An 18762-nucleotide genomic window follows, 5' to 3' on the forward strand; every position below is an offset into this window, starting at 1 on the left:
AGTTACACAACAGATGATGAACTGAATTATCAATGGGCTTGTAAATGATGAACACATCAAAGCTATGTGAACATGATGAGCTATCTTGAGTAGCCATCTTCAGATACAGTAGAACATACGTAGACTCATCTGACACTGCCTGGAGATAGCGGTCTGCAACTCAATAAACTGCCCCTGCATGTTGTTCAGCTGCCCCTGCATGTGGGTCATCAACTAGTTTAAAATGTTCAGCAGGACCTGAATCTCCGGCATAGATGAAATCAGGTGGCTCAACAGATTTAGATGAAGACAGAGGCTTAATGTCCATTTGACCATCTTTGGGATTCTTTCTCACTTTCTCACCAATCAATAATCTGGTGCCTCTGGCTGAATCCCAAATCACCCCATCCGCCTCGGCCCACCATTTGCGTGTCTACGCGCGCATATGATAAGAGCTGAGGGGGTGAACATTTCCAAAGCTGGGGGGGTGAAAATGATCGAGGTGGTGTAGGGGGTAGTTAGACCCTCAGATAGCTACTTAGACCAGGCCAGCAAGGCTTCAGAGCAAAGTGCTATCCTGACACGCACTGCGATATGTTTGGAGTTTGCGCAATTTCATATAAAATGGAGAGGCGTGTCTAATTAAATGCCGCGTGGATTTTTTTATGTCTGATTTCGAGACTTGACACATGTAACAGATTAACTACCTCCCAAAATAAATGTTAAAATCAAATCAAAGTTTATTTGTCACGTGCGCCGAATACAACAGGTGTAGTAGACCTTACAGTGAAATGCTTACTTACAGGCTCTAACCAATCGTGCAAAAAAAAGGTATTAGTTGAACAATATTTAAGTAAAGAAATAACACAACAGAAAAAATAAAGGTTATATACAGCAGCGAGGCTATAAAAGTAGCAAGGCTACATACAGACACCGGTTAGTCAGGCTGATTAAGGTAGTATGTACATGTAGATTTGGTTAAAGTGACTATGCATATATTATGAACAGAGAGTAGCAGTAGTGTAAAAGAGGGGTTAACTGTTACTGATGTTGATATTGTAATGATACAGCCGGGAGCAGGTCCGGCGCGCTATCGACTATGCCGCAAAAGCATACTCGTGCGGCAGAGTCGATTTCCGCGCTTATAAACCCATGGTCGTTACAATATCTTCTAAAACGATAGGGGGATTTGATCATTTGAATTTCATGCTCGTTTTATTATTTAAAAGTGGAACATGAATTGCATAATTCAAGTCAGGAGTGTGTCCCGAAGTTGATGGGTTTATTGAGCCCATCGCCACTCTCCGGAAGTCACCCTATGAGTTTCGTTAGCAACATGTGACAATGTAGGGCTCTCTGGTAGGGGCAAGGAGGTGGTTTCGGATTCACCCAAGGGGCCAGGGTCAGTGTTGCTAACTAATTTTCAGGGTAAGTTGCTAGAGGCAGGTTGATTTGTTGCTAAAAGTTGCTAAATTACGTTTTGATGTCATTGCGTGATAACTTAAACTGCGTCATTACGTAAAATACACAATAACGTTACTCAAATTGACTGGCCATCTCAGCGAAAAATATGATCTGACATTTGTTCAGGTACAGACTCCCACTCTTTTCTGTACAATTTTGATTCAGACATGTTGATTGATGTTGTAAATTCTGTTCAAGATCAAACATTCGTGATCAACTATATTCATTGGGTTTGGCTCGTCGAACAGTACTGCTGCTGCAGTCAGCCAACAATGATTTGCAATTTGCTGAAATTGCTGCTGGCCTGCTGCTGACGTCACTCACAATGCACTTTTGCAGCATGGCACGTGTGTTGTGACGGAGAAAATCGTTTTTGTGTCATTTAGAAGGAAAATGTGTGCATTTTAGCGTTTGAGTCACTTTTCAAAAGATGCTAAAAGTTCAAAATCCATTTTTAAAAGTAGCTAAATTTGTCGCTAGGTGCTGTTTGAAAAGAAAGTTGCCAGGGTAGTCTGAAAAGTTGCTAAATCAACCAACAAAATTGCTAAATTCGCATCACTGGCCAGGTTTCAGGTCTGGAAGCACGGTTCGGACTGCTCCTACAGTTTTGCTTCAGTACTGCATTTTAACTGACGCCAGGCCCAGAAAGACAATTTCCATAGATGGCCACATAGAGAAGTCAGATTAGAAAATTCCAAATAAGAATCTTTAGTCAACAGTTTTATGCACAAAACATTAATTGAATTATTAAAATAATCATCGCTGAGGCCGATTTTACTCCATCACACACCCGAAGATATTAATATTTTATATTCACCCAATGTCTGACATGTTTTGGATGACGTGAAGATGTAATTTCTGCTAGCGGTGCTGCCTGTGTGCACTGAGTGCTAGTGCGCATGTGATGTTGGTCCATATAAACCGGATGCAACCCGGATATGAATCAGTGAATGCGAACATGAGTAGATTACTTTCAAAACAACGGTCGGACATCTTGGACCCAGTCTCCAGTTCTTATCATATTGTACCTCAGGGGATTCACCGCTTGAGTACTCACAGGAAAGGTATCCATGATGTTCAGTCAATGAGCATTATGGGTAATGTAGTCAGATTAATGGAGTGACTGGCAAATGCTGATTTTGGACTGAGACCCAGCCAGGATTTATGCCAGGATGAGCCAAATAGATTATGCATAAACGCAATTCATCAATCAGTGTCTGTGTAAATATCTATCTCCGTGGTGGGAGACCAGTCAGGCCACCTATCCAGGTCGGAATATAACGTTGCAAATATGGTAAACTCAAGTTCACTGAATTGATTAATTACAGAGTTCGTTTTTTGACTGAGTATTCCAAACTAAAAGCAAAAGTAGGCAATGGTTTGTCTTGACAAATCCCACTGGGCACAGACATCAGTTCAACTTCTAGTTTTGATTTACATTTGTTTGAGTTGTCAACTAACGTGAATTCAACGTGAAAGCAACAAAACATGTCACCATGTCAATGGATTTAGGTTAAAAGTTGGGTGAAAAAAAGACAAAATACTATGTTGATTACTTTTTTGCAAATCCAATCAGTTCTCCATGTTGATTCAACGTCCTCACATAGTTTTTCTTGGTTGAAATGGCGTGGAAACAACAATGATTCAACCAGATTTTGCCCAGTGGAATGCTTACCTTGCCAACTCGCAGTGTTGGAAAAATCACTCAAGTGTCATCTTGATTAAAAGGAAAGATACCTTAATAGAAAATTACTCAAGTAAAAGTGAAATACTACTTGAGTAAAAGTTTTTAAAAAATATCTGGTTTTAAATGTAATTAAGTACAGGGGTGGAAAATCACAAAATTGTCATACTTAATTTTTTGGTCTTTTACCCCCTATTTTGTGATATCCAATTACGATCTTGTCTCATCGCTGTAACTCCCCAATGTGCTCTGGAGAGGAAAAAGTCGAGTCATGCATCCTCCGAAACATAACCCGCCAAACTGCGCTTATGAACACCCGCCCGCATAACTAGCTGCACCAATGTGCCGGAGGAAACACCGTTCAACTGACGACCAAGGTCAGTCTGCAGGCGCCCAGGCCACCACAAGGAGTCGCTAGAGCGCAACGAGCCTTGTAAAGCCACCCCAGCCAAACCAACCCCTAACCCGGACGACACTGGGCCAATTGTGCGCCGCCCTATGGGACTCCCGCTCATGGCCGGTTGTGACACAGCCTGGGATTGAACCCCGGTCTGTAGTGACGCCTCAAGCACTGCCTTAGACCGCTGCGCCACTAGGGAGGCCTCTAAATTGTCATACTTGAGTAAAAATTGAATGTAAAAGTAAATACTATACATCAAATTCCTTGCATTAAGCAAACCAGATGACATTCCAACAGTCAAAGAAAATTTACAAACGCATTGTTTGTGTTTAGTGAGTCCGCCAGATCAGAGGCAGTAGGGATGACAATGCATTAAATTGATAGGTGCATAAATTGGACCATATTGCTGTGTTGCCTGAGAATTCAACATTTTAAAAGTACTTTTGGGTGTCAGGGAAAATGTATGGGGGAAAAAGTACATATTTTGTTTAGAAATGTAGTGGAGTAAAAGTTGTCAAAAATATAAATAGTAAAGTACAGATAACCAAAAAAACTACCGAAGTAGAGCTTCAAAGTATTTTTAATTAGTTATTTTACACCACTGCTGACGTGTATTCACACCCCTTTACTTTTTTCAAATGTTGTTGTGTCACTTGCCTACACACAAAGAGATGAGGAATAGAGCTAACACAGGCTAAATCCTAGAGGAAAACCTGGTTCAGTCTGCTTTCCAACATACACTTGGAGACAAATTCACCTTTCAGCAGGACAATAAACTAAAACACAGGCCAAATATACACTGGAGTTGCTTACCAAGACAACATTGAATGTTCCTGAATGGCCTAGTTAGTTTTGACTTAAATTGTCTTGAAAATACATGTCAAGAGTTGAAAATGGCTGTGTAGCAATGATCAACAACCAACTTTACAGAGTTTAAAGAATTAAAAAAATAACAATATGTTGTACAATCCCAGCTCTTAAGGCTTGTTCACATTGAAATTTTGCAATTAGCACAATTAGATTTATGAGGTAAAATTGTTTTTCTTTATCCTTATTATAGTTAAGGAAAACGAGCAGCACATTCTCCCCCCAAAAAACAAAAGTCATCAAGAATATTAACAATAAAAAAACTATGAATATCTTTCCATAATTTCTTTACATGTAGACAATGCCAAAATAAACCAATACTGTTTCTGGATGCTCAACACAAAAAGTACAGTTAACGTTAATGTCTTTTTTGAGTTTCTTCAGGTAATGATTCGCAGGGTAATACTTTTGGATCATTCTGAAAGAGAGCTCTATGAACTTGTTAACAAGCATGTATTTTTGTGGTAAAAAGAGGGTGGTGACATCTGCAAGCTGACATGATAATATCTCTGTCAGCAATAGAGATCCCTTTTATATCGTTGGATTTAACAAAACTTGTAAGACGTTGGTTTGCAAGCAGGAAGAGGTAAGGCGAAATTGGGCAACCTTGCCTAATTTCTCTTATCAAATCAAATCTAGGAGAAGTGCCATGCTTTAATTTTAATGGAACTGTTCCCATTCATATAAAGAGTTTTAATAGTACCACAAAATAATTTGCCAAAACCACATTTCTCAAGGGAAAGAAATATAAACTCATGTTCCACTGTATCAAAGGCTTTATAAAAGTCTAATAAAACAATTAAACTCTTCGGAGATTAGATCAGAATAGTCAATAATGTCTTACACCACTCGGATATTATTAGATATACACTACCGTTCATAAGTTTGGGGTCACTTAGAAATGTCCTTGTATTTGAAAGAAAAGCAATTTTTTTGTCCATTAAAATAACATCAAATTGATCAGAAATACAGTGTAGACATTGTTAATGTTGTAAAAGACTGTTGTAGCTGGAAACAGCATTTTTTAAAGAAATGTTAAAGATCTGTCATTCTCATTGAAAGCAAGTCTAAGAAGGATAGATCTGTTCTATGTTCGCTATTTATATGCTTCCCGTTCTTGAATTTCATTTTTGTGCCTTTTACTTTCGGGTTGTGTACACCAGCTTCAAACAGCTGAAAATACAATATTTTTGGTTATTGAAAATATATTTCACAGATGGTTCAATGATGCTTGTTTTGTGACAAAAACTGAAATTAGGCAAACTATTAGAATTTTAGCAACCAGGAAATGGCAGAGCGATTTTTGCTTATTGCACCTTTAATTTGTGGATGTCCATCATCCATTGTGTATGATATGTTGCGAATTACAATTCGCATGATATGTTACGAATTGCAATTCCTACAATATGTTACGAATTTGAAAATGTATGAAATGTTACCAATTCCAATTTGTTGTGGCTAACGTTAGCTAGGTGGCTAACACTAACGTAAGCTAGGTGGCTAACGTTAGGTAGGCTAGGGGTTAGGGTTGGTTAAGGTTAGGGTTAGGAGTTAGGTTAAAGGGTTAAGGTTAGAGTTAGGTGTTAGCTAACATGTAGTTGTCTGAAGAGGTTACAGAAGACATAAATGCAAAAACTGTCCCACTTTTTCTGAATTCACTCAAATAACACTACTAATGACAGTATTACAAGAAAGAATTAACAGGATATAGTACTACAAGATACAGAGCCCTGACTAACCTAAGTACAGGGGGTCCCTTATGTAAACTGGATCTCTTTCCTTCATTGGAAAAGCCTATAAAATTGTCCCACTTTATCTACTCCATGCTGTCCTACTTTAGCTAGCTAAGGTTGGTAAAGTGGGACAACAAAAAATGACAATTACTAAATATAAACATAATATTGGCAACTTGTTTATGTATTTTGATGCACCAGTACATAGTATGTACATTTACATCACAATTTGGGACAGTGCATTATTTATGACAGTTTTATAATCTTAACATCAAAACAGAAAAAAAGCTATGTCACTGATCTTACTGTGAGCTTCCTGAAGTGATGTGGCTTGAACATACGGTTTAGTAACAATAGTTTAGTAACAATAGTTTTGATTTGTTAGACCAAAAAACAAATGGGTCAAGATTAAGCTGTCACTGTTTATATGATGTCCCACTCTTTTTGAATTCATCCTAGAGGTTTGATTGATGTGTGGTTGTGTTCAACTCCCCACTCTGAAATCCATAAAAAGGCTTAAAGCCCATCACGTTCCACATCAAATTGAATTGAGATTACATGTACTGCACCACTAAAACTACAGTATGTAGCCTACATTATCCTATGAGGATCATATTTCCAATACCAGAATCATGGCAATGGAAAACACAATTAAAACACTGAGTGTACAGTAGACTTTGAAATCCACTGTAACACAATACAATGACTAATTAAAATGTATTGAATAAACCCCCTACATTAGGCTACAAATAAAAAAAAATTCTGAAAGAGTGTAATTAAATTATAATTGTCTGTTTGAACGATGCTGAGTGAATGACGTTTCAAGCGTCTCTGCCTCACACTAGAAAACAATTAGGATTTTCTGATTGAAAAATGTGTATACATTTTGCGCAAAGTTCATAATATTGGAGAGAGAAAATACTCTCCAAAATATCGATTTAAAGCCACCGTCTACAATATTCATATTAATTAAAATGATAGGTACCAGTAATTATAATAACTTTCAATTTCTAAATTTGTTTTACTACGGATGGGATTTGGGGTAAAAACAAACAAACATAGGGGTGGGGTAATGTGTGCGGAAGTGAAATCAAAACTCCGTGCAAGCCACCTCGATCCTGTGATAGTTAGTAGTCGTTAGTGATCTGTGAGCCAAAGGTCGATAGATCTTCATATAATTGTGAAATCATGGAATCAGACAAGTTACTACATGCCGCTAACTTTAGCACACTGTTTGTGTGCATGGTGCTAAAGTTTCCGCAAATATTTGTTTTGATGCGCGCGAAATCGACAACGGGTGTCAGCCTCAACAGTCTTCTGCTGGAGCTAACCGGGTATGTTTTACAAAGCAGCGCATGGTTATATTATACTCCGTCCTAATATCTGCCTTTTTAGGTTCTATTAATGTGTAATTGGTTGTTGATTGATGTTTGCATGGTGGTTTAATTGTAGACTAGAAATCTAATTATATGTGATAATACATAATTGCAACGCTTGCGGATACAGTGTAGCCGACAACATCATGCATAAATTAAGTTGCATTGTATCGAGTAAACCCATGATATGCAATAAACTTCCTGCGTTCTATGGTTGACTCATGTAAGATGAAAGTAAATAGACATTCAGAAAAATTACAACAAACCATACATGAAATCATGATGACTGTACAGACCATGTTGCAGTGTTGCTCTGAATTGAAATATCCTTGTTGCGGGCAAGTATTTATCAGATTTGGTTCAGGATCAGATTAAAGATGGCCCAGGGAATTTGACCTCATCCACCCAGATGGCAGTCTGCCTATTTTGTGATTAAAAAATCTGTGTGTTTGCTTGTTCTAATGGACATGGAGAAGCTCTATCTTTGTGAGACAGTAAATATATAAATGTGAAGAATATCAGTTATCATCCTCCACAGCTCACTGGATCCTGACACTCTGCCAGAATTACACTGGCTCTCAGGCATGGAAGGAGTGGTAGGCCTTCAGCATGGGTATTTTACCGTCTGCCTGCTACTTTACATGACTCATCATGGTTTGTTGACGTTGCAGTCCCTAATCTCTCCTTTTAGCAACACATCCTTTCACTTCTCTCATATCCTGTTGGCTCGAAGCTCATTGCACCATATCACGATACACACCTAACTTTGTTATTGTTCTAAGGAACATTCTCTAATTTGGATCCTGAAGCATTATCGTATGAAAATGCCCTTAAATACAGCGCATGGTTGGGTCAGGTGTGAATATTCCATCATCAGGTTGCTCCCTTGCAGATCCACGGCTTGCTTGTTCACTTTGTGTTCCCTGTTGTACCTACACGTAATTCTTTATCTTCCATACACTTAATAACACATCTTGTTTTAGGTTCATTGTGTTTGTCACCTACCAGATGTACTATGACTACCCACCCCCAACCTACTTGGAGTACCCCATCCTCATTGCTCAAGGTGGGCCATCTTTCTACCCTTTGGTAAAGATGAAATTTCCTGTTCATTCATTTAATGAAATAGTCCTGTTTCCCTGTTAACAATACTCTCCAGAGTTATTTTGCATCCCTTCGGGGTTGTTGCTAACCACAAATGGTAAAAAATTCAGATAATCTATTGTGGTTGTAACTCCGGGTATTCGTCCCCCAAACCTACAGTGGGCGACAATGCACTAGCCTTGCATACCTGATCTCTGTATAAGTGTGTTACACAGTGAGTTACAGCATGTTCTTTTAATCCTGTTGTGTACCATTATTTGTCCCAGATGTCATCCTCCTGCTCTTGATTCTACATTACAATGGCAGCCTGAAGCAGAGTCTGATCTATGCAGTTGTGTATCCTTCCCTGCTCATGCAGCAAAACAAAACACACACACACGCCTGATTTACATAATGCTAACCTTTTGGAAATTGGTAGCAGATCCTTGACATGGCTTGATCAGGTTTATGGGGGGCTGGCAACTACTCACTGTGCAGAAGTGGATAATTGATTTGGCCATGGTAAGTAGAAGACTGAGGAGAGATGTGAAAAAGAGCAGTAGGTTATTCAGACAGTCAATTTCCACAATGCCAGAAAGAATATTGTATTATGAAGAACAGCTTGCAAAGGACTCTTACTAGAGTCACATTGATCAAATTGTTTCCATAGCCAAATATAGATATAGCACCAGTCAATGATGAAATAACTTGCATCATGTCGAAAGACCTTTCAATGTTATCTTAATCAATTGCTTACCTTTCCATCTCTCTCAGAGCCTGTGTACATTCATCAGTGCTGGCAGTAAGTTTGCCCAGCTCCAATGCCTGTGGCAGTCCAAGGACTCAGGCCAGGTTAGCGCCCTCTCCTGGGGTATGGCTACCTACACATGTTTTGGTGAGTGAACCATTCTAAACCATACACACACATAGGCCGTAGCCCTTACAGATCTGTAAGGATATAAGTATGAGCAATACAGCAGCAAATTGGAGCTATGACCAAGTGCCTGCCTAGGTGATCTCGCAACCACAGTGATGAAGATAGTCATGGAATGTAATAATGTTAACTGTCTTGTTTCAGCAAGGATTTACACCACCAGTGTGACAACTGGAGACATGCAGGGTAAGTCAGTCCTGCCACTGCAATTATCAGGTGTTGGCTGGAGAATGAAAATGTCTGTTATTACCCGTCATTACATTAGTGTGCAGCAGCATGTGTTTCTAACATCTGTTTTGTCTTCCGCTGTCCACAGTTCTGGTGCGATTTATTGTCATGGCACTGCTGAATTCATGGGTGCTAGCTACAGTCTTGTACTACAGGAAAAGGTCTGGGGAAGTACAGAAGAAGCAGGATTAAGTCTCCTGTCACAAACAGTTATTACCTCCAATGTCTAAAACTGGACAATTTGTCTGCACTCCCTTTTTCAATGTATAATTTCACCCAGACATGAAGCTGAAGACTGTGTGTGACAAATGGACAGGTGGCAACCCAACCATTTTGATATCAAAAGGGTTATTTTCTAAAAAGTTTGGTACCATTCTTTTTAACATTAATGCTGGTTATAAGCCAGACAATTAAACATTCCATTTGACAACAGGTCAAGTTAGTGCAAAATATTAAAAAATGTGTTGAGCTAATATATTGGGTGTGTTAATCCTTTCTGTTGAGATGCAGATGTTTCTCAGGATAAAACATTAAACAGCTGTAACTTTCAATTTATTTTCTAAAGATTTTAATCAATAAACCATACCACCTTTGAAATAGTGGCCTTCTGTTATTAGCGAATATCGGAAAGCCAAATTTTTCACCATATCTATAAAACTATTTGACTGGTATATGCAGATATCACACAGGACAGTGGTTAATAACTTATTTTTGGTATCAAAAAGACAACATACACCTCAATGACCTAAACCAGAAGGCACATACATTTCTTTATTGTAGCAATATCAAACATGCATTCTGGATGAAGCGCCTTAATACAAAGTGGACAGGGCAGTATAAATAATACAATGTGCACTGTATGTCATGTAAAATACTGTATATTAATATGTATAAAACGTGCTTTTCAGAAGCTTGAATAAAGGAGAGCACACCATCACTCTCCACCTGAAATATGAGCCAGATGCACACCACGTGCCAAGAGGAATTCTTTACAAAAATATCAGAAACATTCAAAAAGCTTCCATTACACATTACTGTTCAATACTTTCAGCTTGTGAATGAATACATTTGTAGAGACTTTTTCCATCTTTATTTAAACAAAGATAAGTAAACTTGATGTTCCCCTCTTCCATGGAGAAAAATAAAAATCTTACTCCGGGTGGACTTCCCAAAAGGCATGTAGGCAACAGCACAGAGACGATTTTGAAGATGGTAGGGGCACCCTCCAAGTAGATTTTGAATAGAAAATAAACAGCATAATTTCTAAGTCATACAATACTCGTGCTTCATCTCTGGTTTGCTCAGATGTACATCCAAACAATGAAGGAGTCAAGCTATGGTATTAATGCTGCATTCAGCTGGTGCATTAAACATTTCCCTCTTATAAATTGTCATGCTGCAAGTACATTAAGGCAATGCCAGGGTGAAGTGCTATTAGGTAAATGTTAGCATCTGAACTTCAGCTCTATCCACCTACCAGTTTACAGTATAGTTCTCCTTGTGGGCATAGTGTTCTGCACTAGATACTTACGATGGCTTGTAATCATCAACTGTATTATTGAAAGAATTGTCTTTGCCACGAACATTCAGGTTGGCAGATCACCTCAAACCTCATCTCTTGATCTCTGCTTTTTCCAATGTGGATTTCTTAAGTGTTGTCAAGGTAAGTGCTTCAGCCCTCTGCTCTCACATGCCGTTTGGCTTAATTGAGGCTGCTGTTCTGTGTTGAGTGAAAATCGGGATACAAAGTCCAAAGCCAAACCCCTTCCCATGGCCTCGACATCCCCTGGCCTCACCCCCTCCTTAAGGAACCTGGAGAGAAGTTGCTCTTCGTATGCACACAGACGACAAGTAGTTGTGTTGGCACATTGTTCTCGGGAGACTAGCAGTTGAAGTGACTGGCAAAAAAGACAAGGCGGAAGTGGAATAGATAGAGAAGTCTTCTGGAAGAGTGAAGTGCAATCAAAGTTGTGCATGGAGGAAATGCCAAGTGGAACATTGTTATCAGCCTTTTGATTGTGTGTTAGGAGGAAACACCCACCACCTCGAACCAGCACCACATTCCCAAGTAAGGTTAACTGGAGAAAGAGAAAGAGGGGGAAAGTATTAGTTTCTCTAAAACCAACCCACAGCTCAGCAACATTGCCTGCATCAGCATGCAGCTGTCACACATACAACCACCCATAGTCGCAGAATGGATCTTTTGATTGCATGTTTTATTGCAAAACGTCAGTCATCGTAAATAAACATACAAACCATCATATTATAACACTCTTCTACATTAAAAAGACTAGTCAATCTGAAACACACAGAGAATATGTAAGTCATGTCTCAATGGCCACTTTTGGAGTCTTCTCGTTGCATCCTGGGGGCGTCGGCTCTAGGGGGACTGAGGTCAAAGGGAAAAGGTCACACAGGGTTCAGTAGGAGGCTGATATAAGAAATAGGATATCCAGAAAGGAAAGAGTTTTAAGGGTCCAATCATAGGAATCAGATCCAGTAGTGTGGTAGGGTTCCTGGAAACCTAAGTGTTTGTAATATTTCCTGACATATTCAACTATGAAGACAAGAGAACACTTGCACATTTAATTTCTTAAATTCAGGTACACAAACCTCTTCCAGAACACCAGGCAATAGATTAGAAAAATATAAGAATAAACAATATTCAGCTGAGAATATCCGAGTTCTATTCCAATACAACCAAACTCACTGCACAACATGCCTTTCTGGGGATTTACCTAGGCTTTTACCCTATCTGCTCATCAGAAATCAAAAGCATCATCATCATCGATATCATCTAACTCCCAATGCCAGTCCTGTAGGCCAAAGTCGAGCAATCTGAAAGAGGAAAGTGGTGTTGAGCATGGCCCCTAACCACAGAGCACTAGTCACATCCTTCTCACATAAGTATTTAAAAGGTGTAAGGTTACCCCTTTTTCTGTCCACCAGAGCCCTAGCTTTACGGTTTATGTCTGGCCTTTGCTTTTACCTGTTCTTGCTTGGGGGCAGCTGTCTGCTGGGCCGCCTCATGGACTGGCTGGGCTGGACCTTCATGGAGACACGGGGTGAGGAGCGGGCAAAGTGCTCGGGGGCCGGCGGCTTCTTTGGGATCTTCTTGACCAGTCGTCCCACCCACTCTTGCTGCTCCTCCTGCGACACAGCCAGCAGCAGCAAGTTCTTGGCCATGGACACATCATAGTTCACTGCAGGGGGACAAAAAGGGTTTATATTGTGTTTAAGACAAAGAACTGTGCAAACAAACTTACGAAACAGCGCTGCACACCTCAACCCCCTAACCATCCCTATATATGCCCCCGACAATGTATTTTTATATGATTATACAGTACCTTCAGAAAGTATTGATACCCCTTGACTTATTCCACATTTTGTTGTGTTACAGGCTGAATTAAATATTTCTCTCACCCATCTCCACACACACTACCCCATAATGACAAAGTGAAAACATGTTTTTTTTAAAATTGCACATTTGTTCAAAATAAAATACAGAAAGCTCATTTACATAAGTATTCACAACCCTTTGCTATGACACTCCAAATTGAGCGCAGGTGCATCCAAATTCCTTTGATCATCCTTGAGATGTCACTGAAACTTGAATGGAGTCCACCTGTGGCCAATTAAATTATTCTGAGAGAAACACCTGTCTATATAAGGGCCTACAGTTGACAGTGCATGTCAGAGCAGAACTATATCATGAAGTCCAAGGAACTGTCCATAGATCTCCGAGATAGAATTGTGATAGTGTAAATCTTGGGAAGGGTATAAAACTATTTGTAGAGTGTTGAAAGTTTCCAAGAGCACAGTGGTCTCCATCATTGGTAAATGGAAAAAATATGGAACTACCCAAACTCTGACCTATTGCTGGCCGTCCGACGAAACTGAGGAACTAGGTAAGAAGGACCTTGGTCATTGGACAAGAACCCAATGACCACTGTGAGAGAACTACAGAGTTCCTTGGCTGAGATGGGAGATCCTGCCAGAAGGACAACAGTCTCTTCACCAATATGAGATTTATGGGACAGTGGCCAGACGGAAGCCACTCCTGAGAAAAAGGCACATGACAGCACGGTTGGAGTTGGCAAAAAGGCATGTGAAAGACTGAGACCATAAGAGATTCTGTGGTCTAATGAGACACATGTAACTCTTTGGCCTGAATGCAAAGCGCAATGTCTGGAGAAAAACAGGCACAGCTCATCCTCCGTCTAACACCATCCTTACAGTGAAGCATGGTGGTGGCAGCATCATGCTATGGGGATGCTTTTCAGCAGCAGGAAGACAGGTAAGGATCAATGGGGAACAATAAATGGAGGCAAATACAGGCAAATCCTTAATAAGTGCAAACAAATTTAGACTGGGAAGAAGATTTATGTTCCAACATGACAATGACCCCAAGCATACAGGCAACGCAACACTGGAATGGCTTCAGAACAAGAATGTGAAAGTCCTTGAGTGACCCAGACAAAGCCCAGACTTGATTCCTATTGAAAATCTGTGGAAAGAGTTGAAGATTGCTGTTCACTGCCGTTCCCCAGCTAATTTAACAGAGCTTACAAGGAAGAATGGGAGAAAAAAACCCAACTCCAGATGCTTCTACAAAGTATTGACCCAGGGGTGTGTATACTTATGTAAATGAGATATTTCTGCATTTAATTTTAAATAAATTAGCAAAAGATTATAAAAACATGTTGTTTTCACTGTCATTATGGGGTAGTGTGTGTAGATGGGTGAGATTAAAAAATACAATTTTGAATTTAGGCTAACAAAACGTAGAATAAGTCAAGGGGTATGAATACTTTCTGGAGGCACTGTATGCAAACCTGCTCTGCAATAAGTAACGACACCACCCTCACCCCAACACCCCTACCTTTGCAGGGCGCGATGATCTCCTCCTTCTTGTCCATGTGGTCCTTGTGACACTTGATGTGGCATCGCCTGCATTCCAGGGCAGGAGGAGGCTTAAACATGTGCCACAGGGGCTTGGTGCACGCCTCACAGTTGGTGGGGAAGTGGTAGAGTGTAGGGATGAACTCATGGCCCTTGTGGCAGATGTAGCTGGACTTCTCTCCACTTGCCAGCTCCACTGGGAACTCAGGCTCCTTCTTACACTCTCCCTCGTTGGCATACAGAATCTGAGGAGAGAAGGAAGAGACCATCATGGTCGATGTCAATCTTTACCATCAACAGTATGAACTAGCCCCATCACATGAATCGTTAAATAAATGCATGAACAAAGAGCCATAAGAAGCAAGGGACCTGGAATATCCTGGGGATCTCTTTGGCGTCAGCACGGTAAACATCTGTTTGAGTGACAGGTCGCACGTGGAAGAGTTTACTGAAAAGGGAATAGAACAAAACGTTAAGGCAAAATATTTTTGGGGACTACAGTTATCTGCATTAGCATGATCATTTAAATGTAAATAAAAGGAGCAGGTAGATAGTCGTTACTCACTCGATATCCAGCACCATGTAAGGGTTGGATAGCTCTTTGTCCTGTTCGCTGTTATAGAACAGAATCTTCTTGCTGCTCACAACCACATACTAGAGACAATTAAAAAAAAATTAACTGTAGAACATCAACAATATAAAACTACAATGTTTGATCAGTAAGCCAGGTTGAAAATCTTTGCACCTTTCTCTCCCATCCAAACTTCTTTGTGTTGTTCCTCACCGGCAGTGAAAGCCATCCCTCTAGTCTCATTTCTGAGAGTGAAAGAGGGGGAAACATTAAAACAGCAGGGCAATGTTGTGATAGATCTACACGCTTCAGTTTGTACATATTCCCAGGAAACATAGCTTTTTCTATTTCAGTCCACAAAAATGATGTAAACAGCAGATGCAGAAAATGTCCACAGCAACTCTGCACACATTATGGATGGACTCAACTGCAAAACATGCAGGTTTAATAGCTGGTGTTTCAGCTGCAGAGAAGTTTTCCTTCATAAATGGACAAAATATCAGTCAACCAGTCAAATAAATCAATCAATGTATCAATCACGCAAATCATCTGAGTCATTAGTAGCCTATTAAAGTGATCCTGTATACATACTGGCAACTGGACAACAAGTCAAAAACCATCACATGCCAAAGACAATAGGAAAGATAGCTGGCACTACAGGACAAGAGAGCAAGTCACCTCATTTCCCCCCCATTTGTTTTTGGCCATGTTCAATAGAATAAAGGCGCAATCTTTCGTGTACTTAAAAAAGGGTGGTTACAGAAGGACTCTGAAGACAGCAGATAGAAAGGCCAAACCAGACTCCAAGTACTAAAACTGTCCAGAGAGATGGGGGAAAAGGGAAAGAAAGGATAAACGAAGACAATAGAAAATGCAAGAGGTATAGAAACATTACTGTAAAAGGTTAAGTGTAAAAATCATTGAGTGAATAAACTGTGAAGACAGAAGCTCAAGTGGTCTTAGTTCTTTATTAAGCAATAAGGCCCAAGGGGGTGTGGTATATGGCCAATATACCATGGCTATGGGCTGTTAGGTGCTCTAAGGTAGCCCAATTATTGTTTTCACTAATTGGTCTTTCGACCAATCAGATCAGCTCTGAAAAATATTTGATGTGATTGGTCAAAAGACCAATTAGTGGAAAAAAAGATGATTTAAACACAGCCTGTTTGCCTACATACTTCAGTCAGACTGTCAACATTGAAGTTGCTTGTGGTGAATAGCAAATGACGGGTGTTGTACATAACAAAGTCATCAGCGATTGTATCATCTCTTACCTATCAGAGAATCAAAGCAAATGGCAAGTTTTCAAAACACTGCATACCCACGTGTGTTCTGGCATTGGCCCAACCCATTGGGTTTTGAGAACAATCAGAACGGTTCGAATGTGTTTGTGTTCTATAAATCGTTGGGGAAGTACTCAGATCCAGCCTGGCGTAGCTTTTGGCCGGAGCAAGGAGTCTGGGTAGCCAGGCAACTGTCCCTAGGCACCACGCAACGCGGACTGCCTGGATACAGCTCTTAGCCGTGGTATATTGGCCATAAACCACAAACTGCTGAGGTACATTATTGCTATTATAAACAGGTTACCAATGTAATTAGGACAGTAAACAAGTAGTTGTGTCATACCCGTGGTATATTGTCTCATACCACGGCTTTCAGCCAATCAGCATCCAGGGCTTGAACAACAGTTTATAATTAGGCTTAGCGTTAAGAAAATAACCGAAAGTAAATTTAAACATACATGTGAGGTACAAGGCTATTTGAACAGGACCGCTTGTACATTGGGTTTTGCACACACATACAGTATAAAATGGGTACTCCTTACCTGTGTAGGCGTCGTCCGCATCAAAGTCTGGTCCACTGTTGATACTGGCTGATTCCAGGGAGGAAACGTTGGCAGAGCTGAGGAGGTTACGTAGCTGCTCTATGTCACTATCCTTACTGTCCAGGGCCATCTGCAGCTCAATGCGTACCTGACTCTCATCCGCTATTTGCTATTTGACACAAACAGGGAGAAAGGAAACATACATATGAAATGTCTGTATATTGTATATTTTGAGGCCCCTGTTAGCTTAGTTGATCTCTCTTGGTGTGACTGACCACCTGCACGTCATTGAGCTCTCTCTGGTAATTAATGATGGTGCTATACAGGTGGTTGTGTAATAGATATGTGACAGTTAGTATAAGGTTGTGTTGCGCTTGGACTGACCGCCTGCATGTCGTTGATCTCTCTCTGGTACTTGATGATGGAAGAGTTGAGTTTCTCCTTCTCCGATCTCAGCTCCAGCTGCAGCTTCCTATTCTCCTTCTCCTTCCTGCGTACGTCAGTGTCGTTGCCGCGCCGACTGCCTGCCGCACGTACCTCCTTCCTGTTCATGATCTCCGCCAGCTTGTTCACAGCCTGATGCACACAAGATAAATCAATAGTCATGATGAAAATTAAAACAATAGACAATAAAGACAAGTGTTTTCAACACGATTTCCTTGCTGTGCAACATTGTAAAAACTTGGAAGAAATGACATTAAATCTGCCTTACCTGGGTCTTCAGTGTTCTCTCTGATTGGAGCTGCTTCTCAAACGTGAGCTTCACCTGGCTCATCTGCTGTTCGTCATCCTTGGACGTCTGCAGCTCTGAACACATGGCAAATAGAATAGAACATTATCTGATGTTGAATGGAAATATAGTTTACGCTTTTTAACCAACCACATGCACACCCGCCCACACAGGCTGGATGCAGAAACTCACCTTCAAGCGTCTCCCTGAGTTTGTTGTTGAGCTCCTCCTTCTCATTGGCTAGGTTAGCCACGTCGCTGGTGAGGGTTCGGTTGGCCTCCTCCAGCTGGGCAGGAAAGAACAGACAAAAAGTGAGACCAATCCAATAGTATTTAGCTGCAGAAAGCATCCTCACGGCCCAGCAGGTGTCCCCTCAGTCAGACTCACAGATCTATTGGTCACAATGCTCAATTACGTTGTTGTTTACTCCTGGCCCTGGCTATAGTCCCAGCCCAATACTACAGTAGCACACAAGCAAACCCGATTAAGCTTATCAAGTTCTTGATGATTATTCAATCAGTTGAATTCTGTGTTTTCTAAAGCACTAAGCAGGGACAAAAGCCCAATCCCACTGCAGCCCTCCAGGAACAGGACACCAGGCAGGGTTCGTACAGACAGTGGCAAGTCAAATTCAAGGACTTTCAAGTACTTTTTCAAACGCTAATATTTATTTTCAAGGACCATCAATTTGTAATAGTTTCTATTGTGCAATTGTTTTTAGTCACCAACAGATGGCAGTATATCTCCACAACCTCATGAAAAAAAAAACTGATGATGTTGATTGATTTCCTAATATGAACTGTAACTGAGTAACATCTTTGAAATTGTTGCATGTTTCGTATATTTTTTTGTTCAGTGTATATAATATTAAATTGACTTCATATTTAAATTGTCTTTATACTGTATTTCACTACATTTTAGGTCCCACAGGCTGTCCCAACACATAATGGCATGAAAGTGAATTCTGACAGTGTAAAAGGACCTCA

General features: G+C 40.3%; 2 protein-coding genes across 4 annotated transcripts in view; one reads left to right on the top strand and one right to left on the bottom strand.

Moving 5' to 3' along the window:
- Positions 1 to 7182: 7182 nt before the first annotated feature.
- Positions 7183 to 10345, top strand: slc66a3 (solute carrier family 66 member 3). 2 transcript variants are annotated; one of them, XM_055865156.1, is made up of 8 exons: positions 7183 to 7461; positions 8042 to 8116; positions 8487 to 8569; positions 8874 to 8943; positions 9051 to 9108; positions 9361 to 9481; positions 9665 to 9706; positions 9837 to 10345. In XM_055865156.1, the coding sequence occupies exons 1-8, from the start codon at positions 7316 to 7318 to the stop codon at positions 9938 to 9940; spliced, it is 699 nt and encodes a 232-aa protein (XP_055721131.1). In that variant the 5' UTR covers positions 7183 to 7315; the 3' UTR covers positions 9941 to 10345. The 2 variants fall into 2 exon arrangements, with proteins under 2 accessions (XP_055721131.1, XP_055721132.1); XM_055865157.1 differs by lacking the exon at positions 8042 to 8116 and having other exon boundaries at positions 7185 to 7461.
- A 144-nt stretch (positions 10346 to 10489) lies between these two features.
- LOC129813027 (rho-associated protein kinase 2-like) overlaps positions 10490 to 18762 on the bottom strand; it is a 55362-nt gene continuing 47089 nt past the window's right edge. Inside the window, exons 23-32 of one of the 2 annotated variants that reach the window (XM_055865155.1) lie at positions 17969 to 18062; positions 17759 to 17853; positions 17431 to 17622; positions 17047 to 17215; positions 15396 to 15466; positions 15216 to 15304; positions 15020 to 15098; positions 14631 to 14895; positions 12738 to 12951; positions 10490 to 11826 (exon numbers count right to left, since the gene is read on the bottom strand). In XM_055865155.1, coding sequence (XP_055721130.1) covers positions 11823 to 11826; positions 12738 to 12951; positions 14631 to 14895; positions 15020 to 15098; positions 15216 to 15304; positions 15396 to 15466; positions 17047 to 17215; positions 17431 to 17622; positions 17759 to 17853; positions 17969 to 18062 — 1272 coding nt within the window. In that variant the 3' untranslated portion in view covers positions 10490 to 11822. Of the gene's footprint in view, positions 11827 to 11943; positions 12138 to 12737; positions 12952 to 14630; positions 14896 to 15019; positions 15099 to 15215; positions 15305 to 15395; positions 15467 to 17046; positions 17216 to 17430; positions 17623 to 17758; positions 17854 to 17968; positions 18063 to 18762 lie in introns of those variants that run through there. The other variant, XM_055865154.1, reaches the window with a different exon arrangement.

Source organism: Salvelinus fontinalis, chromosome 16, assembly GCF_029448725.1.
Source record: "Salvelinus fontinalis isolate EN_2023a chromosome 16, ASM2944872v1, whole genome shotgun sequence".
Lineage (NCBI taxonomy): Eukaryota > Metazoa > Chordata > Actinopteri > Salmoniformes > Salmonidae > Salvelinus > Salvelinus fontinalis.

Bases quoted from the DNA above. Each gene is read 5' to 3' on its own strand.
- slc66a3 (XM_055865156.1), top strand. From the start codon at position 7,316: ATGGAATCAGACAAGTTACTACATGCCGCTAACTTTAGCACACTGTTT. The intron at 8,570-8,873 runs GTGGGCCATCTT...TATTTGTCCCAG, and splicing joins CCCCATCCTCATTGCTCAAG to ATGTCATCCTCCTGCTCTTG. The intron at 9,109-9,360 runs GTAAGTAGAAGA...CATCTCTCTCAG, and splicing joins GGATAATTGATTTGGCCATG to AGCCTGTGTACATTCATCAG.